The 18,903-nt window shown below is 42.1% G+C and overlaps 1 protein-coding gene across 2 annotated transcripts in view; it reads left to right on the top strand.

Moving 5' to 3' along the window:
- PRIMA1 (proline rich membrane anchor 1) overlaps window positions 1–18,903 on the top strand; it is a 789,901-nt gene that overhangs the window by 503,310 nt on the left and 267,688 nt on the right. For both annotated transcript variants that reach the window (XM_085626481.1, XM_085626480.1), the window contains exon 4: window positions 9,634–9,760. In XM_085626481.1, the coding sequence (XP_085482607.1) occupies window positions 9,634–9,760 (127 nt within the window). The remainder of the gene's footprint in view (window positions 1–9,633; window positions 9,761–18,903) is intronic.

Here is an 18,903-nt window from a genome sequence, read left to right on the forward strand (position 1 = left end):
TGTGGTGTCATTGTGGGTTACTGAGAGCGTGGTTGCAAATACTTTACACATTTGCCTTGAAGATAAGCCTGGCTGCTTGTACCAAGCTACCGAGGGGCTATCTGAGAAGGTGTCTTTCCTTTCCCTGATTTAGAAGCAAGGGTCTCTATTTGGACTACGGTACCTACCTCAGGGAACTAGAGACCACTGGTTCTAACAGATATGATTTAATTTGAACATTCAGATATAGTCGGCTCATCATCGAGGAAGATTTATCAGCCTAAGCAGCACTTAGATTTATTGCCAATGGGGCACAGACTTGTAGAGAGGCCTCGGCCATATGCTTCTCCAAATCAACAGCAATGAATCTAGCGAGAATAGGGAAATGTACACACCTGATTTGAATCGCCTGAAAGGAGTCATAGGAATGCAACCCTGTTACTGTAACGGACATGCTAAATGATGTTGAAGGAACCAGGGTGGCCCCCGTGAGGCACTAAGGGGTTCAACTGAGCTTCCCAGAACTATCAAATCCGAACATTGTAATGTTTTGTATTAATGTATCTTAAGCACAAATTACATGAGTAACATTGGGGTTTGCACTATGCACCCAAAGCGCTATTGTTTTACTGTAATGATTTTAATTAATCGATCAGTTAATAAAAATTCATATATACACTGCTGTTCTGCTCAACCAAGTTCTCTTTGTTACTCAAATGATTATATATAGAATGAGAGCTCTATCCTTCCCATTTCACATTTTTCCGGACTTGGGCACATATTTTCTGCTCAGTCAAAAGAGAAGTCGGGTATGATTTAATTTGAACATTCAGATATAGTCAGCTCATCATCGAGGAAGATTTATCAGCCTAACCAGCACTTAGATGCCTAATGTGGTATCCATCCAAGAACGCTGAAACCTCATTAGGATACTTGCCAGTAACCAGGAAATGATTTACCGAAAAAGCAGATTATAATTGGACAATAATGAAAACAATTTGAAAGATTCCATTTCCTTTCAGGCAACCTTAAAGCAACAGTTAGCAATATGTTTCCCATTAAAATGTATCCACCATGACATACAATAGAAACCATCTTGATTTTAGCCTTAGGTGCTCAAAACACCTTATTATGAACACCCTTTGACGTTCTTAGAAGTTGGATTTACACTCATAAAAATATTTACTCAGTGTAGGACATTGAGTTACTGGTTAAGTGGGGTGACACCCTACTCAAGCAGCTATAACAATTCCTGTCAGGGTGAAGTCACAAGCAAATCCCAAATTAGCCTGTGCTCTACCCTCTGGTAGCTTGGCACAAAGCAGGCAGGCTTAAATTGCAGGCAATGTGTAAAGTATTGATGCAGCACTTTAAACAGTAATAAGGTAAAAACGCAATACAAGAAAAATCCCACACCAATTTAGAATAATAGAATAAAAATCAATAAATGATATGAGACCAAAGCAGAAAATCTTTATTAGTAGAACCAGAGATCTCCAAAGATTTAAGGTAAGTATAGCGCCTAAATGCACAAAGTGCCACTCACGGTTACCTGGCTGTGCAAGATTGTTTGAAAGTCACAAGTTCAGGCCAACCGCAATGATGCTGCGGCTGGATACAAGGACCAGGTTAGTCCAGCAGAAAGTCACCTTCTATAGTTCAGCATGAAGATTTCCATTCACAGTGGAGAGGGCCACGAGGGTCAGAGAGAGAGTCGCACATGGTTGTCAATGTAGCGCAAAAGCAGGCTAGGCATCCCGGATGGTTCTCACAGTAGCGTGAGGATCCTGTAAGGCGTCGTGGATGGTCGTTGCTGGAGATTCATGTTGGCAGTCACCATGGGCAGTCGATGCTGTAGCGTGAAGTGCAGCTATCACATTGGAAGTCGTTGCCGTGATGGGAAGAGTCTGGTTTACCTGAGCTTCACATTCACAGGCAGCACGAGTGTCAAGAACTTGCTGTGAACAGGCCTGCTCACTGTTGTGAAGAGCCTTCCACTTCAGAATTTGTCTTTTTGGGGGGAGAGAGCTCAAGTGATGCCACACTAAGGGACTAAGATCTGAGGTGCACCTCTTAGGGATCATTGACTCACTCCAGCAAAAGCCTGCAGGGCTCAAGAAGGTCAAGGTTTAGGTAGAGGCTGTAGGTCCAGGCAGCAGTTCAGCTGAGCAAATTCAGGGAGGTTTCTGGTGCTTTTTAAGTCCTTGCAGCTCAGAACAGGAGGTCAGTCGGTTGACCCTTGGAGTCCCTTCAACCTGGGATGAAGGGTGCAGGTCCCATCTTTCGTCTCAGGAAGCAACTCAACAGGAACCAGGGCAGTAGAGCAGCATAGTAGTCCTTCTTCTGTAGTATTCACAGGTCCAGAGGTGTACTGAAGAGTTGAGTTCTGAGGGTCAAATAGTTGTACCTGGTGCCAGCTTTGAAGTACGAGAAAGATCTGGAGGATTTCACAACCAGAGGGTATATGAATTTCCTGTTTCCTTGCCCTGGCCCCAGATTGTTTAGGGGCACAAAAGACTATAGTAAAGCCCTTTGTGGGAGTGCTAAGGCAGGGCCTTTGTGATGTGCAAGTGTGGTAGAAGACCTCTGCCCTCACCCATCAAGTCTGAGATGGCCCATCCTGCCAATACCCAGCATCCATCTGTCTCACTGTCTGGGAGCAATAGACACAGACTACCTGCCAGCTACACCTAGTCATATCATGTGACCCAGGATACAAGGTCCAGGCATCAAAGGGTTGGGACAAGAAAATGTCAATGTTCTAAGAGTGCAAAAGACACATAATTCATAGATGGAATGCAGAACAAATCAAACCATTCACCCCCATTCAAGAGATCTATCATTCTTTTGCTCACCATGCCAGCCCAGTTTAGAACTGGCCATATGCAAATCAGTCTTGACCCTGTGCCTCATGGGAACAGTCCAGCCCGAACTGACAAGCCAGGTCCTCCCTAGACCGGAAACAAGCATCCTAGGACCGGTTTCGGGGTTTCACCCCTCTTCAGCAAGGATAGCTTGATTCCAGTGGCACAGTGAGCCCCAGACCCACCTCTGGGCATACCTGGCGCACTTAGGGTGAGAAAGCAAAAGACACACAATTGATGAACGGAATGCACAACAAATCAAAACATTCACCCCCAGTCAAGAGATCTGGGTTAAATCCATCATTCATTTGCTCACCATGCCACCCCAGTTTAAACCTGGCCATATGCAAATCAGTCTTGACCCTGTGCCTCATGGGAACAGTCCAGCCCGAACTGACAAGCCAGGTCCTCCCTGGACCAGAAACAAGCATCCTAGACCGGTTTCGGGGTTTCACCCCTCTTCAGCCAGGATAGCTCGATTCCAGTGGCACAGTTCTAAGAGTGGCATTTCAAAATCGTGAATAAAATCTGAATAAGCCATTAAAGAGCATTTTAAATTACAATTCTTTAGACACCAAACTTGACCTTCCTAATTGCTCCCAATTGAAAGTTATTACATAATAAAGGTAATAAGGTAACACAATATTATCCTATAGGCGAGGCAAGAAGTAGTGAAAAATCTAATTTAGGTTCCTCGCTACCAGGACATGTAAAAGGTGAAAGTAGATGTTCAATTTTTTAAATACACTACACCCTACGCTATGGGCTATTAGGGACCTTCCCTAGGGGTGATTTATATGTATTAAAAGGGAAGGTTTAGATTTGGCAACAGGTTCATTTTGCCAAGTCAAAATGGAAGTTTAAACTGGACATACAGGCTGCAATTTCAGGTCTGAGACATGATTGGCTGGCTGCTTAAGATGGGTGGCAACGTTAATGCTGCAGGACAACTTGTAGGAGTCTATTTAGAGGCCCTGGGTACATGTAGAACCACTTTCCTAGTGACTTACAAGTAAATTACATTTGCCAATTGGGTGTAAGCCAATTTCATCATGTTCAAAGGAATGAGCACAAGCACTTTCGATCTGGTTAGCAGTGGTAAGTCCTAAAAGCCGAGAAAAACAAGTTCGGAAAACAGGAGTGTGAAGGCAAAAGTTTGCGGATGACCCTGCAGAGAGGCAGACCCCCTCCAGGTGCTACGAACTTCCTGGGCTGCTGAGCAAAGCCTCCTGGGGCTGCTGGTAGGGAGCTGAGACGTGAAGCGGCAATCTCAGGGCTTGCAAAACTGTGCAGCTGCACTATTGGGGATTTTCACTCCTGACCTGGGCTTGATCTATTCCAGTGGGCCTCGTACTCTCTGCACTAATTGAGCCACCCAGAGCTGCGCCAACTGCCTCCATAAGCACTATACTCGAGGAAGGCACGTGCATGGTGAATTGCGCGGCGTGGACACCTGGGGAAGGCTGCGCCAGCATTTTTGAGACACATGGAAGGGCCATCTCTCATCAAACAGGAGAGTGGGATATTGAATGAGCCTTGATAGCCCTAGATGAGGATAGCCGCAAAATAAAACCAGCAGACACAACTGTACAAGGATGGAAGCTACTCCGGGCACAAGCGCACCAGCTACACGCTTTTTTATTCCTCGAGTGTCCCTTCTGAAACGCGCCTGACTTCAAAATGGCGCCTCCCACCGATCGTCACTGGGGGTCTAAGTTACACCCCAAGGGTTGCCCTGCGTCTGCTTCCTCAGCTTAAAGGCCGCAAAATAGATTGAAACAGCAATCATTGGTTTCAGACCTACATGGAAGGTCCTACATGGACCTACATGACAAGGTCTGGTCATCGACCAGACCTTGATCTTAGCCCTCAACCGACCTGTATCCTGCACAGTCTTTCAGGACATTTTCCCTATGAACTTTCCCTCACCCACTGAGACCTTGCTACCTGACCGATGCCCGGTGGAGCTACCCCGTTAGCTGTAGGGGAGATGGACTGTGGATTCCCTCCTCGGCCGTCACCTACCCAGCCGGTTATTGGACAGACCTTCCTTCGTCTCACCTGCCGTTATCTTCCCCCTTCCCCCTACACCCTTCCCTCTTACCCCTATCCTACCTGGATCCTGCTCACCCTTCAGGACATTTACCCTGTGAACTTTCCTTCGACCGCTGCTACCTTGCTACCTAACAATTGCCCGGTGGAGCTACCCTGAAAGCTATAGGGAAGATGGACTGTGGATTCCCTCCTCGGCCGTCACCTACCCAGCCGGACATTGGACAGACCTTCCTTCGTCTTTCCTGCTGTTATCTTCCCCCTTCCACCTACACCCTTCCCTCTTACCCCTATCCTACCTGGATCCTGCACACCCTTCAGGACATTTACCCTGTGAACTTTCTCTTGACCGCTGAGACCTTGCTACCTGACCGTTGCCCGGGGGAGCTACCCTGATAGCTATTGGGGAGATGGGCTGTGAATTCCCTCCTCGGCCGTCACCTACCCAGCCGGACATTGGGCAGACCTTCCTTCTTTCCTCTCTCCTGCTGTTATCTCCCTCCTTCCACCTACACCCTTCCCCCTTAACCCTATCCGCCCTATTTATCCTTCCTCCATACTATTTAAATGTGTTTCGTATAACCGATGTAACCTGTGACTGTTTTTAACTGTGTTATAATGTGATTCCTAATGTAAAGCGCTCTGATACCCACGGGTCTAGCCAGCGCTTCTAGTAACTTCTCGTAACTGATGTAACGTGTAACTGATGTAATTTTGTAATTTCTGTGGAACCTTATGTAAAGCGCTCTGATACCTCCGGGTCTAGCCAGCACTATATAAAACTCTCAAAATAAAATAAAACACACAGGTATACTTTTTGTGTGAGTAAATATTGTTTTAAGGGAAGGTAGGGTCAATCCAGGACAGACATACCAAGTCTGAGGGAATTTGCAAACTTTTCATGCCCCTTCCCAGAGGAAGAAGTTTGTGTTTTGTGTGAATGCGGAGGGACCGTCCAAAAATGGAGTGTGTAGGAGAAGGGTATTTTCCTATAGGAAAATAGCTTGCAGTAGAAAAAAATTAAAACCTCCACTTGTCCTGCGTTGCACTCACTCATGTACATTTCATTACTTTCAGTTACACATGTAGAAATGTTTTTACTTGCTCGTGAATACAATTGACAAAAGACATACTGGTGTACGCCTATGAATCTGTGACTTTTGCAGCTTCCAGGAACAGTACTTAACTCCTTTGTGAATTTCCGAAAGTCTTTAAAAACTCAGAAGCAGACTGATTATTCTACCATGGTGCCCCCCCATTTCCCAAGAGATCTTCCAGGACATATAATTTCTATATAATACGTCAAAAATCCAATTCGGACAATGGGAAGAAACAGTCACAAATAGCTAAGGCAATCTACTGCAGTAAAATAAACTGTTTATCACATCGGAAATTTGAAGAACACCATATCGCAAATTTGAGGAAATTAGTTTCTCATACAAAATGCACAATAACGTGCAGACTTTGAAATGTTAGGCCAACGTGTCAATTGTGTGTGAGAAAAAATGTGTACTTTTGGTTAGAATTGCAAAAACCTGCTGGTAAAAATATATTGCCTTTGTGTTTGGAATTCAAATTATTGACTAAGGAGTATGGTGTTCTAGCATGGATGTATGTGTGAATTGGGGGTATACATGGACCATGAAGTTTAGGAACTCGTTTACCCGACATAAGATTTTAAAAGCAGTTAGTTTAGCCACTAGCAACCAATGAAAAGGTTCAACTGGCCAAATTCTATTTTTCATTAGTTTTAATATTAAAGGTGCTGACACGTTTTCGGTAATTGGAGTTTTTCTCGACAATGGGAAAGGTTTCCAAAAGTGAGTTTACATAGTCGAGTTTCGAAGTGCTCAGACTTACAGGGCACTTCATCGATGTATGGGATAATGTTTTCAGCTGTTTCTGGTTATGATGCACTGGCCTAATCAGGATTTATGCTTTAGCACCTCATCCCAATAGCAACGACTTTGCGAATTTGTGCAATTTAATTTTAATCCAACATGGGCCAACCAGATAGCCACTTCAATTACCCTTCTACCAAGTTAGAGTAGCTATGCTGAGAAACTTTGACACTAAGATAACTCTGTGTCATCTGTGTCATAGGAATGGCATTGTAAATCCTTCCTCTGAAGAACTCTGAACAGGGGTTTAATAAAGATGTTGAACAGTATTGGTGAAAGAATCACTGTAGGACCACACACACAATCTGATGCTGAATATGGTCAAATCTCACACACTGCTGTTTATTTGTGATTGAGCACACTTAAACAATTTAAAAGCAGCATCAATTATGTGTGTTTCACTCTGAAGAAATGAGGAGTAATTCCTAATCAGCCATATTAAATGCCGCACAGAGATCAAATTCTCCCTAACTTGCTCCTGTAAGTGTCTCATTTTGTAGAGCCGCATTATATTTCTGTCCCATTTAATGGGCAAAAGCCTGATCAATGTTTGTCCAGGCTCCAAATGGCCTTGAAATTGTGAAACGATCACCTTTTTGCGAATGTAGACAAGTCACCGTAGTCCTGCTTTTGGGGGATAATATAGGAAGTCTTCTGGGTTTAGAGATGTTTTTAATCACTGATGCCAAAGCTGATTTCTTTACAAAATGTAGATTATCACCTATCTCCATAGAATGATTAATGGATGTTGCAATACATGGTGAAAAAGTTGTGGTCATATCATAGAAGTAGTTCATATTTGTGAGTTTGATTGTTTTTAAACAGCATAGCAATTTTTCGACTTCAACTTCTTTAAAATGAACTGAACACCATCTGCTTGCGGGGAATCTTCTTCACAGGAAAGCTGTCAACAGAGTATTATGTTATTGCTAAATGTGTAAATTGCAGCATGTCTTGCACCCTATTCATAAAAACATTATTAAACCTAAAGAGGAGAGTTGGTAAATGATTATACATTGCTCCCTAGTTCCCTTTCCTCATTTCTATCCTGCTTGACTACACTATTAAGACTTTTAAAAATAACAATAGTGATTGTATAGTTATGGAATGAGCATTTTAGTAGTACCTGATCATCTGGTGACTTTGTTTCCAATATACATAGAGTGGCATTTGGGTTAGCCCCTGGTTCGTGATTGAAAGGTCACCTCTCGGTCCATTGTCTTTCCCTGCTATCCTTGTGTTTGTCCTACTCTGGAGCATGTAGATCTCAGAACGGTCTGATTGGAAGCCTTATATCCATCTACTGCTGACATTGCTTGCATTCAGGGAACTACTTTTTTAGATCCCTTTAAGTACTCCATGCGAGTGCATGAGCTTTTTTGCTGTATCCCCCTGGGCTGCATCCTCTTCTCTTTACCACCACCCTTTGCTTACTCTGTTGCTTCTCATGTCCCCCAGCTCATCCTTTTGTTTCCTTACCCTTATCCTTCCCCTTCTTTTTTAAATTTTTTAAACAAATTTCCTCCCCACTTTCTGCCTCTGTTGCTTCCCCTCCCCACTTGTCACCTTCTTCCTGTCCCTCTCACTCTTCATTTTACTTTATTTTATTAAGCTTTTTTGCACCTAAACTATTATCTAAGGTCATCGATAGTAAAATGTGAAATGCATTTATATGGGTACCAAGAAATGTGTTTCAAATATTGTAATAAGTCCATTCAAATGTGGCTTCCGGGGATATGCATGCATCTACCTTAGCAATATTTGAATGGGTTTGTTTAAATAGTACAAATGCATTCAAAAGTGACCATCATGGATACATGCATACCCACTGTAGACATCTTTGAGTAGGTCTGTTTACATATTACAAAGCATTCAAGGATTTTTGCAGTGGATGTAAGCACATATCGAGATGTCCTCTTTGCAAACATGTTTAATGTTGCAGCAGACACATTCAGATATGGCTGCCATTGACGAACACTGACCTGCAGTGGCTATCTAACACAAAAAATCACAGGCAAAGCCAAGCAGTTTTGCTGCTGAGACTACGGGTGGGAGAAACCGGTGGAGTTCAGATCACGTGGAATTACATTGTGGGGTGAAGTAGGTATTTAGCTCTGTTTTCATAGTGATCAATGCACCCTCACATTCAAAAATGGATGCAAGTGTGCCTTTAGCGCTATGAAAATAGCACAACTAACCATACCGAGTAGTATGCAGTGGTTTCTAAACTTTAGAAATCACTGCATATCACTTTGCGGCCCCCCTTACATACTCTTTTAATATCTGCAGAGTATGAAGGGTGCTGGTGAATGGGATATGCAGTGGTTTCTAAAGTTTAGAAACCACTGCATATATCACTTGATACTTTTACAGTACTCTGTAGTGATTAAAAGTTAATTACTGCAGAGTATTCAAGGGCGCAAAGAAGTATGCAGTGCTTTCTATACTTCAGAAACCACGGTATACTTTAATTCCAGTGGCAGAGCGGCAGAATGTAATCAATCAAGTAATTCCTCATTACAAGAGAATCGCAGGATTACAAAAATAATTCCACCGGCAGAATTAAAACCTCCACCAGGGCTAAACCGAGGCCCACTGGCTTCACGGTTGCTTGTTTTTTTCCAAACTAATACACTTGTCTCTTGAGATCAGATAAAGTTGAGTTAAACCATGCTGGAGAATTATTTCTACCTTTTACTGTTTTAAGTAGTACAACCTGTAATGCACAACTATATTACCAAATATCAATTTGCGTAGTACAAAACATGCCAGCCATGTTTTGAGAAGGGTTACTTTACCATACCTAATTCTCAGTGCTGTATCTTTCTTCTTTACAGTTGAATCACCTCCTGCCCCTGTTGAAGGAACCTTGTGGCATGGACTGGTTATAATCATTGCAGTATGCTGTGCAACAGTGATATTCATCCTTGTAGTTGTCATCATTTGCTACAAAGCAATAAAAAGGTAAGGATCTGCCATGTTATGTCTATAAAGCAAATCCATAATCAACAGCAATCCTGGATTTTCCTTTTTGTGCAGATCAACTGTCAAAGAGGTTAAGAAGGTGAATACCCTACACTGTTCACTGCCCATTACTCATGTTACAGAATAAAAGGCTAGCATCTTTTATTCCATTCATGTTAAATACATTCATACCTCTGCCTTTGAGACACTTCTCAGGCAAAAGACTGCCTCAGTCTTTTGTTGGGTCTGTGGTATAAATATTTGGTGAAGCCCTCATAATCAATTTGACTTGGGGAATATGGTGAGTTTTTAAAATGTATTTTAAGTTATCATGTAATACCTCCATGTATGCGTTATTTCTCTCACGCTCTCTCTCCCACTCCTCTCTTCCATATATCTCTCTCTGGCAGAACTTTTCCCATACCACCTTTATGTCTTAGGTCTTTGCTTCCACTCATCTTTATATTGGCCATTTCCCATGTGCCACACTCATGTACCCACAAGTACATACAACAAAAGAGGGGAGCATTCAAAAAGTACGCGTAGGCGAAATTCAATTGATCATATTCATTTAGATACTATTGTTTTCAACGTCAAAATATATTATTCTTTTCTCATTCAGTCCATTGATTCCAGGAGACTGGTAAATGATATGTTCATCTTTATTCTTTTATCTGGACTGGGCAACTATGTTGGAACTTCTCAAAATTTGTCAAGCAATAACTGAAAATGAGACTAGAAGCCATACTGCCCATGGCTAGTGAGTAATGATGAAACATTAAACTATCCTAATGATTACTAAGTTATGGTGCAAATCTGAACAAGGACTAAGGATGACTGAGTGATAGGCTACATGCAATCATGCATTTATGATCACTTATCATGGGGCAAATCTAAACATTCTGGTATATATGGCACGAAGTTACAGACCTCTGGTGGGATGCTTCCAGTGGCATAATATTGGTTATTTTTGACACTTTTATAACACTGTTACCATTCCGATCTAAGGTCTCCATCTATACATATAAATTCTGTCAACCATCCAGCAATACACTATCTTATTCAACCATCTATGATGTGTCATCCTATACTTATCTATACACTTATTCAATACTCATTCAGCCATCTAGGCAGTCACTCATCAATTCAACCTTTGACTCAATATTACATTTACCTGCTTGCCCATCCACACAAACACCAGTCAGTGAAGATTCACTTATGCCTATTAAAAACCCTTGCCAATGATTCATCACATAGTAGTGGCAGTGACACATGCAGTGTACATCTCAAACCATGCACATTCTACACAGCTACTCCCGGCAAGCAAGTGCCCTCTGAAACTTGCTTTGTTGGCTCCAGAATACATCATATAGCTGAAATCCGAAGGTCTCTTCCATGCCTAAGTGCTTAATGCTCCTCTATTTAGGATTTGGCCTAGGTAAATCTGCCCTCTAACCTTGAGAGACCTCTGATCTGGAATCTAGGCATACTTCAGGCATCTCAAAACTATCAACCTTTCTAGCATATACTATAAAGCCCAGGTGCCTTATTATGAATGTGGTGCACTTTCCTTGTTTGCTCCAAGGCATTCCATTCAAAAGGTACACCCTGCACAAACAAGGAAAGTGCACCGTATTAGAATTAATGCACTGTCCCCAGGCCATCTGTGAGCTCGAGCTGCCCCTGGGGCAGTGTATTCAAGTAAAATACGGAGCAACTGTTTGAAAGCTGCTCCATGTTTCACTATGCAGGTGGTAACCTGCCTTCGCTCTTAAGAGCGTATTAGAGATCCCCTTGCAGGTGGGTGCAGTTAATGATGGCACCCGTCTGCAGGTATATGTCTAAGGGGTCCATTGGACCCCATTTCTTCCCCCACTGAAAGTGGGCCACCTTATTGTGGCGCACACTCATTGCGCTTCTTAAAGGCATGTTTTCCTCAGCACCCACATCAGTAATACAGCAGAGGCAAAGTGATTCCCTCAAATACATGGGGCGACACCCCCATGCAAATGAGGGGATGCCCTCTCATGATAGGGCTAGCGCACATGTTGTGCCAGTGCTATCTGTTTTACAGAAGGGGAAGCACTAGCGTCTGTGGCCCCTTCCGTAATACTATTGTGCACACGCCTGTTGTGCCCCTGGGGGCGAGAAAGCAAAAGACACACAATTGATCTCTTCAGCCAGGATAGCTCTGGGGCAAAATTATATAATAAGGGCCCAGGACTGTATTTTACCCAGAACAAACAGTTCATCAGGAATCTATATCTCACCTAGTGTTTGCCAGATTCTGAAACTCATTTGTTATGTGTTGATACATTTGAGCGCCACAGAAATTTGTCAGACACACTGATTTTTGGAGGGCACATATTCCTTTGGATTATTGATATTGCAAAATAGATATGGCTTAGTGGCAAATACAGAATATGCTCGTGTTGAGTCGGAATGCAATATTGCAATTCAAATTACCAGTTCGATTAGTTCCTTGTTGGTCAGTTCTGATTTTATGGAGGGAGGACAGGGTTCCAGTGGGATACCAGAATAAAATTGTGGAAACCTGATTAGAACCTTTTATGTTTCCGTTCATAACTCTCAGTGTTCCCTACTTAACGAGAGGATCCTGCTCTGCCTGTTACATACATCATGTGATCATGCATTCAACCTCCAGAAATGTCTCTTGGACCCTGAAACCTAAAGGTGGCAGCTTAACAATCATGTGCAGAAGTTACTAATCCATTTTTGCCTTTCTGAAGCTATTTTTGTACAGCACAGGGGCCTCAATGTTGAGTTTTGTAGGGCTATAAGGATGTTGTTTACTTTTTAGAATTGCATTATCATCCTCATATTCCGCAATACAGACCCATGTGGCAAATACACTACCCTACAATTAGGATAAGGGCCAATGATATGTATCTATCATGTCTCTTACCTGGCCTGCTTGTCCATGAGCTTCTTGGCCATTATCTCAGTCTTATGATGCACAGATGGACTGGGGGTTCCTCCCTGGTGGTTCAGGGCTGTATCTCTTTAGGCATCAACATGCCTCAGTTTAGCATCACTTAAAATAAAAAAACATGTTTCTGATGTGATGTTCATAAGGACAACTTCTGTGTTGTAACTCCATCATATTTATCATGTGAAATGTTAAAAAAAACAATGTCCACACATTGCCACCTTTACCCAGCTTTCCAGTGTGCAGGACTCCTTGAGGGACATCCAACATATTCCTTCTGAGAGACATCCATACTGGGGCGCCTGATGCTTCTCGGTCTATCCTTGTATATGCCACACACATCACTTCAGCAGACCCTAATCTTGCTTTGACCCTAAGCCCAGCAGGTGTATTGCCAGTGTGACCAGGTTTTTGTGTGACCAGAGCAGCTTCATGTTACCACTCTGAAACAACAAATGCTTGTTGTGAACTCAATCCCAGCAGGCATTGGGCCCAGGGGGTTGAATAAGCAGGGAAGCATTATGGTGTGTCAAACTTTAAACAACAAAGGCGTGCCAGGACCCGAAGTATGGCCGGCACACTTTCAGAGGTGGGATCAGAGTGGTGTCATTTGCTAACCTTGTAACAACAGAGGCCCGTTGGAATTCCAAGTCCCGATCTAACGTTGTCCCTCTGGCAGAGGTAGAGTAGAGTGGGTACATGCTCCCCATGCCCTAAAGAAGAGACGTGTGCCAGTACACCAAGTGCAAAAGGTTTTGGCCTCCGCAACCGCCCACACACACCACATGGGGAAATGAGAAGAGCAGAGCTACGTCATGCCCCCTCTTCAAAAGTGGTAGGCATTATGTCAAGAGTTGTTACCACATGGCAGATTGAGTGGGGCCATAGAACTTACCTGCACGGTATTAACCACTTGAGGCAGTTGGAGGCACCAGCAGCAGAGAGCAGCAGCTCCGGTGAGTCGCAATCCATCTGCTGGTCTTTTCGGCCAGTGCTAAAAAATCACGGTGGCAGAATTTGAGGGGGAGGGAGGGAGGGAGCTGCAAGTTGCTCCCACAGCTTCTTTCCTTGATCTGCTCGGTTTGCTGCTTTGAAGCCGCTGTGCATTAAAGGTACATTTGTTGTGGTTTTCAGTTTCAACTGAACAAATATATTTCTTTCCATTGGGTATTTAAAGGTGGGCAAGTCGAAAATAAAAACTTGAACTGATACATGCAATTAAAGTTGAACAATAAATAGTGAAGTACTTTTAAATGAAACCTTCAAGTGTTGCCGCTCGAATTCACACAGGCGTTTTTTTTGTTTTTTTTACCAATTTTCAGTTTAGAGGAAAAGGTGATGCCTCAATGAAAAAACACCATAAGTCAGTGTTTCTTTACTGTGGGTTGCGAGTGGATAGCTGAAAGTACAAGTAATAAAGATGCTGTTAAATTCTGTATTTATCTTTCACATTTGCTGCGCTTTAAAGGCAGAGGTCAAATGTCAGTCTATGTCTTCTGGCAAATTGCTGCTTATGTTTTTTACGCAGGGATTGTTTTTTCCATCTCGTACTTTGCAATCAGAAAAAGAAAAGTAAAGTGATTTATGTGACTACTTGCTGGGGTACTAGAAATGTGAAAGTAAAGGCTACCCACAACAAAATGGTAATACCTGTAAATGGTCTGTATGCATTCAGCAGTTAGCAAAGCAAAAATGAACCACATTTTTTAAAAATTCATGTGTGATGGAAACAACGATTTTAATAGGATCTAAACACATCAAAACATTTGGTGATGCACAAATGATAAATATCAACTGAAAGCCGAAATTGGCACATTATAGTTGTGTGCAATGTACTTAAATCAGTAATATGTCTGTGCAAACAGTGCTTTAAATGGGCCGGTACTCTCCGTTACTGAGTACCGCCACTTTTTTATTTTGAGAGGGAGAGTACCAGCACTTCTCAAGAATAATGTAATACTTTTAATTTGAGAGTACCGGCACTTCTCAGAACCAAGCAGGTACTCTGTTACAGAGTAGCCGCACTTCTATTTTTCCATTTCAAGTCATGTCAATGAAAACATTCTGTATATAAATAACAGCGCACCAGTACATGATGCTTTAGTTACATTAATTAAGTGCCTTCCTCATGTCTCCTAAAGCTAGGTGGGTTGTGAAAGTTTGTTGTTCTAAAACAACTTTATAAATAACTCCATATGTTCTATTTTACCAAGCACGTTAAATAATATTTTAGTTGAAACATCATATGTTTTCAGGCATAGTTAAAACAGCATATTTAAAAAAAAAATATTTGCAGTGGAATAAATTTATTTTGGCAATGTATGTTGTGGGCTCACCAAGGCAATTTGCATGATACAATGCTACTTAGATTGTGGCATGTCAACATTCCTTTGTATATGTAAGCAATTGGGATGTTGGTATAACAAAGGTGCTTTACACAATATAGGTGTTAATATTAAAATTCCCACAGTATTTAGGAAAAAACTTTTGGTATGTCAAATCAAGCAGTATCCTTAGAAAGGATGTATGTCTGATATAAAGCACTGAGTGAATAGCAGAGAAATATGTGTGCCACATGAGAAGCAATACATCCCTGAAACAGTTTAGAAATAAATTCACATGCCACAGAAACAAAACCACTTTCATATATTATTCCTCAACATAGTGCGCATCACTGTTTACATGTCTGTTAATAGCCTATCAACATATATGTGTGAGACAATACAATGGCATTTCAAGCACTTCAATCTACACCAGGATAGTGCTAATCTATGTATATATCAAGGTATTGCTCTAAATGTCTACTTGTGGGCTCAAATTCTTGTCCAAGAAAAACCCAAGAGACATATTACTTCCTACAATGGAAGGTTGACAGTTCAGGTGTGTGACTGCTTGGAACCAAACTTGAACAAGGATGGCCAGGTTTTAAGTAGACTCCAGGAGGGATTATTTTTTAAGTGAATTGAGTTTAAGATGATTCAGCAACATCCAATACTAGTTGTCATTCAGAACATTACATAGTCAATGTCTTTCAAAAAGAAACATTTTCAAATAGAGCTAAGAATCATCAGTGTGAAAGTGGTTTGAGATGTTGGAATTTTTTAGAGCAAAGACAATAGGTTCAATATAAAGAATGACCAGCGTGTGTTGAGACAGGAATGTACCTCGGAATAATTTTATTAGACGCTAGTACTGTATATATTCCTTGTCGGTGTACTGCTAATCTCATTCCAGTTTGCCCTATCCTTTAATAAAGGATGATCAAATACTTTAGCGGTACAAGAAGGTCAACCATTGATTGAGAAGATTCATTTAGTCATGTTTGCAAAAAGATAAGTAGATTGTGGTTATCTGCTGTAATCAGATCTGTGATCTCAAGACTGTTTCACAGCCAACCTACAGTTGTGCAGAAGACAGATGAGCAGGAATTGTGTAATACTAGTTATGGTGGCCACTACTGCTTTAATTTCAATCTGGTTGTTGTCAGACAAGTGCCTACTCTTTTTTCTTCTGTTCTCAATGAAGTGAATTATATTAATAGCTTTTTCATCTCATAATCCCATGCCCAAAAGAAGGATAACTAAAATTAACTTTTGTTACTGCTCTACCTGCTTTGGACTGGATGAAGGCTACTTATTCAGTATCCCTTGGTGCAACCTCCTCCAGTATCCTACAGGATGAGAATGCTGTCAATATACTTGACCTGTTTGATGGCTTCCATTTATTAGCTTTTTTCCCTTTTTGGTTCACCTCCAAATACATGTATTTTCCCCTAGGTTCACTATGAGTGGTGTATACCCGGTCTAGGGCTAAATCGTCATCAAGATGTGAAGAGGTTAACAGTTCTTGACCCTCAAATTTCTTAGAATTCCTTTCAGACTGCCGGGGAGTTTCATTGCCTTGGTGCTTTGACTAGTGTGACCTCAACTCTTCAACCTAGAACCCTCCTGCAATTGGGCAGAACTCACTAGTCCCATACCTTTAACCCTTTTTATCACCCCCACTTCCCTGCATCTGCCCCTCGTATCATTTGCTGGCTCTTTGCAGGGTTAAGCTGTACTGCTTGGACTTGTGCTAGCCTGTGCTTTCAAATAGGAGGCTTTAACTTTAAACCCAAACTCCTTCCTTTTTCCACCTTTAATTGATCAAATCTTCAACTCCTACCCCACCCATGATTCTGTCTCCTCACCAACATTGGCCTTTTGGTACATTTACTGGCAAGCATCCCTGTTCCCCTTGAACCGGAAGCACCCCGTTGCTCACAGGTTGGGAGACTACCGGCCTTATCAACTACGGCATACAAGAATTAATTGCTTTTAATTCTATCAAAATCTCATTTAGTAAACCAGCCTCCACTCGCAGTGACTCTTTTGCAGCAAGAGAAACTTCGAATAGTCCATGTAATGATTTCTGCATTAACAGAAGGACGTCCAACATCAGGGAAGGTCCTGACAGTAGGGAGTTAATCTTTGCAGCAGACGTAGCCAAGGTCCCTTGGTTACCTGCCTGGGTTCCCCAACCTGATGGCTGCTTAATTCTTAGTTATAAAGCGTAACCACCTCAACCCTGCGTCTATAACAGAGGGTCATCACCATAGGAGCAAACGAGTGAGGGTTTCTCAAACTTAAAAATGAGACTGGGCTTGTCTGTACGAAAAAACGTTCAAGGAACTTGGATGTACAATTAATGGGAAACAATCTTTACAACACAGTATTTACCACACACTGCCTCTACCACACGTCCTTTACTATGCAATGCCTTTACCATACATTGCCTTTACCAAGTAGGTCTCTACCAGGCATAAGCCTCTACCATTCATGCCTTTACAATGAAATAGTAAGTTAATACGTGTGTGTGTGTGTGTGTGTTTGTGTATTTATATATATATATATATATTGTATATATATGTGTGTGTATATATAGATGTGTGTGTGTGTGTGTGTGTGTGTGTGTGTGTGTGTGTGTGTGTGTGTATATATATATATATATTCTTTCAAAATATGCCCGTGCATGAAGACGCTACTCAGCAACAGTCCTAATAAATTTCAGTTGAATGGACTGTTGCTGAGTAGCGTCTTCATGCACGGGCATATCTTGAAAGAATATATATATATATATATATATACATATATTACCTACTGGCGGTCGCCAGTAGGTAGTTATAGTTAGGACCAAGTTTCCATAGGAAGAGCATTTTTAGTTTTGCTTATAACTTTGGCGTCGTTGGATGAATCTTCATGAAATTTTACATACTAATTCTTTGTTCATATCCGATCCTATGTGGGAAGTTTGGGGGTGATTCATCAAGGGGGGTGCAGACAAAAATGTGGGGTCCCAAAACGTGTTTTCTCTATGTTAATTTCCATAGGAAACTTTAGACAAGGCTACAGGTCGAACGGGTGAACGGAATTGCCCCAAATTTGGCAGGGAGAAGGGTCTTGGTCTAGAAAGCACGCTTTTGTTTATTTGGTGTAAATCCATTCAGTAGTTTTGGAGAAATATCAAAATGTACAGACATCGATATTTGGGAATTCTGCCATCTGATTGGCTGAGGCGTTACGAGCACGAGCTTGCTGCTTATTGGTTGGGAGCGCTGTGAGCGGTTGCAACTAGGAAGTGTTGGCTGCCATTTTGTGATTCCATTGAAGCGAGTAAGGGGGAAAAAGGGCGAAAAGAGTAGGAAACGGGAGGATAGGAGCACTGTAACCTCTGTGGGGGAGTGTGAAGCGAAGTAGTTACACCTACCGGTCTGAAAGTGCGGTGTTGCTCAGAGTGACATGGTGCTGAGATGAGATGCTGCTACAGTCGTGTATGAAACCTAGTTTCTAAACCAGGAGGTCATTGCTGTAAAGTGATGTGCTCTGGTGTTTGTAGGACACCTGTGGAAGTAGTGTTAGTAGGCGTTTATACCATACAAGGAGTGGGAAGTGAAATTATGAGCTCTACTGTGCGTTTATACTATACCGGAAGTGGGAAGCAAAGTACTACGCCTACTGGTGTGACGACTCGGGGATCAAACCAAGCTGATTGTTGTAAAGTGATGGGCTGTGGGCGCTGTAGCATACTGGCCGCTGTTGCATAACTGTAAGTAGTGTTAGTATGCATTTATACTGTACAGGGAGTGGGAAGCGAACTACTCACCCCTACTGGTCTGAAGACTTGGGGATTAAACCGTGAGCTCATTGCTGTAAAG

This window comes from Triturus cristatus, chromosome 9 (genome assembly GCF_964204655.1).
Source record: "Triturus cristatus chromosome 9, aTriCri1.1, whole genome shotgun sequence".
Classification (NCBI taxonomy): Eukaryota; Metazoa; Chordata; class Amphibia; order Caudata; family Salamandridae; genus Triturus; species Triturus cristatus.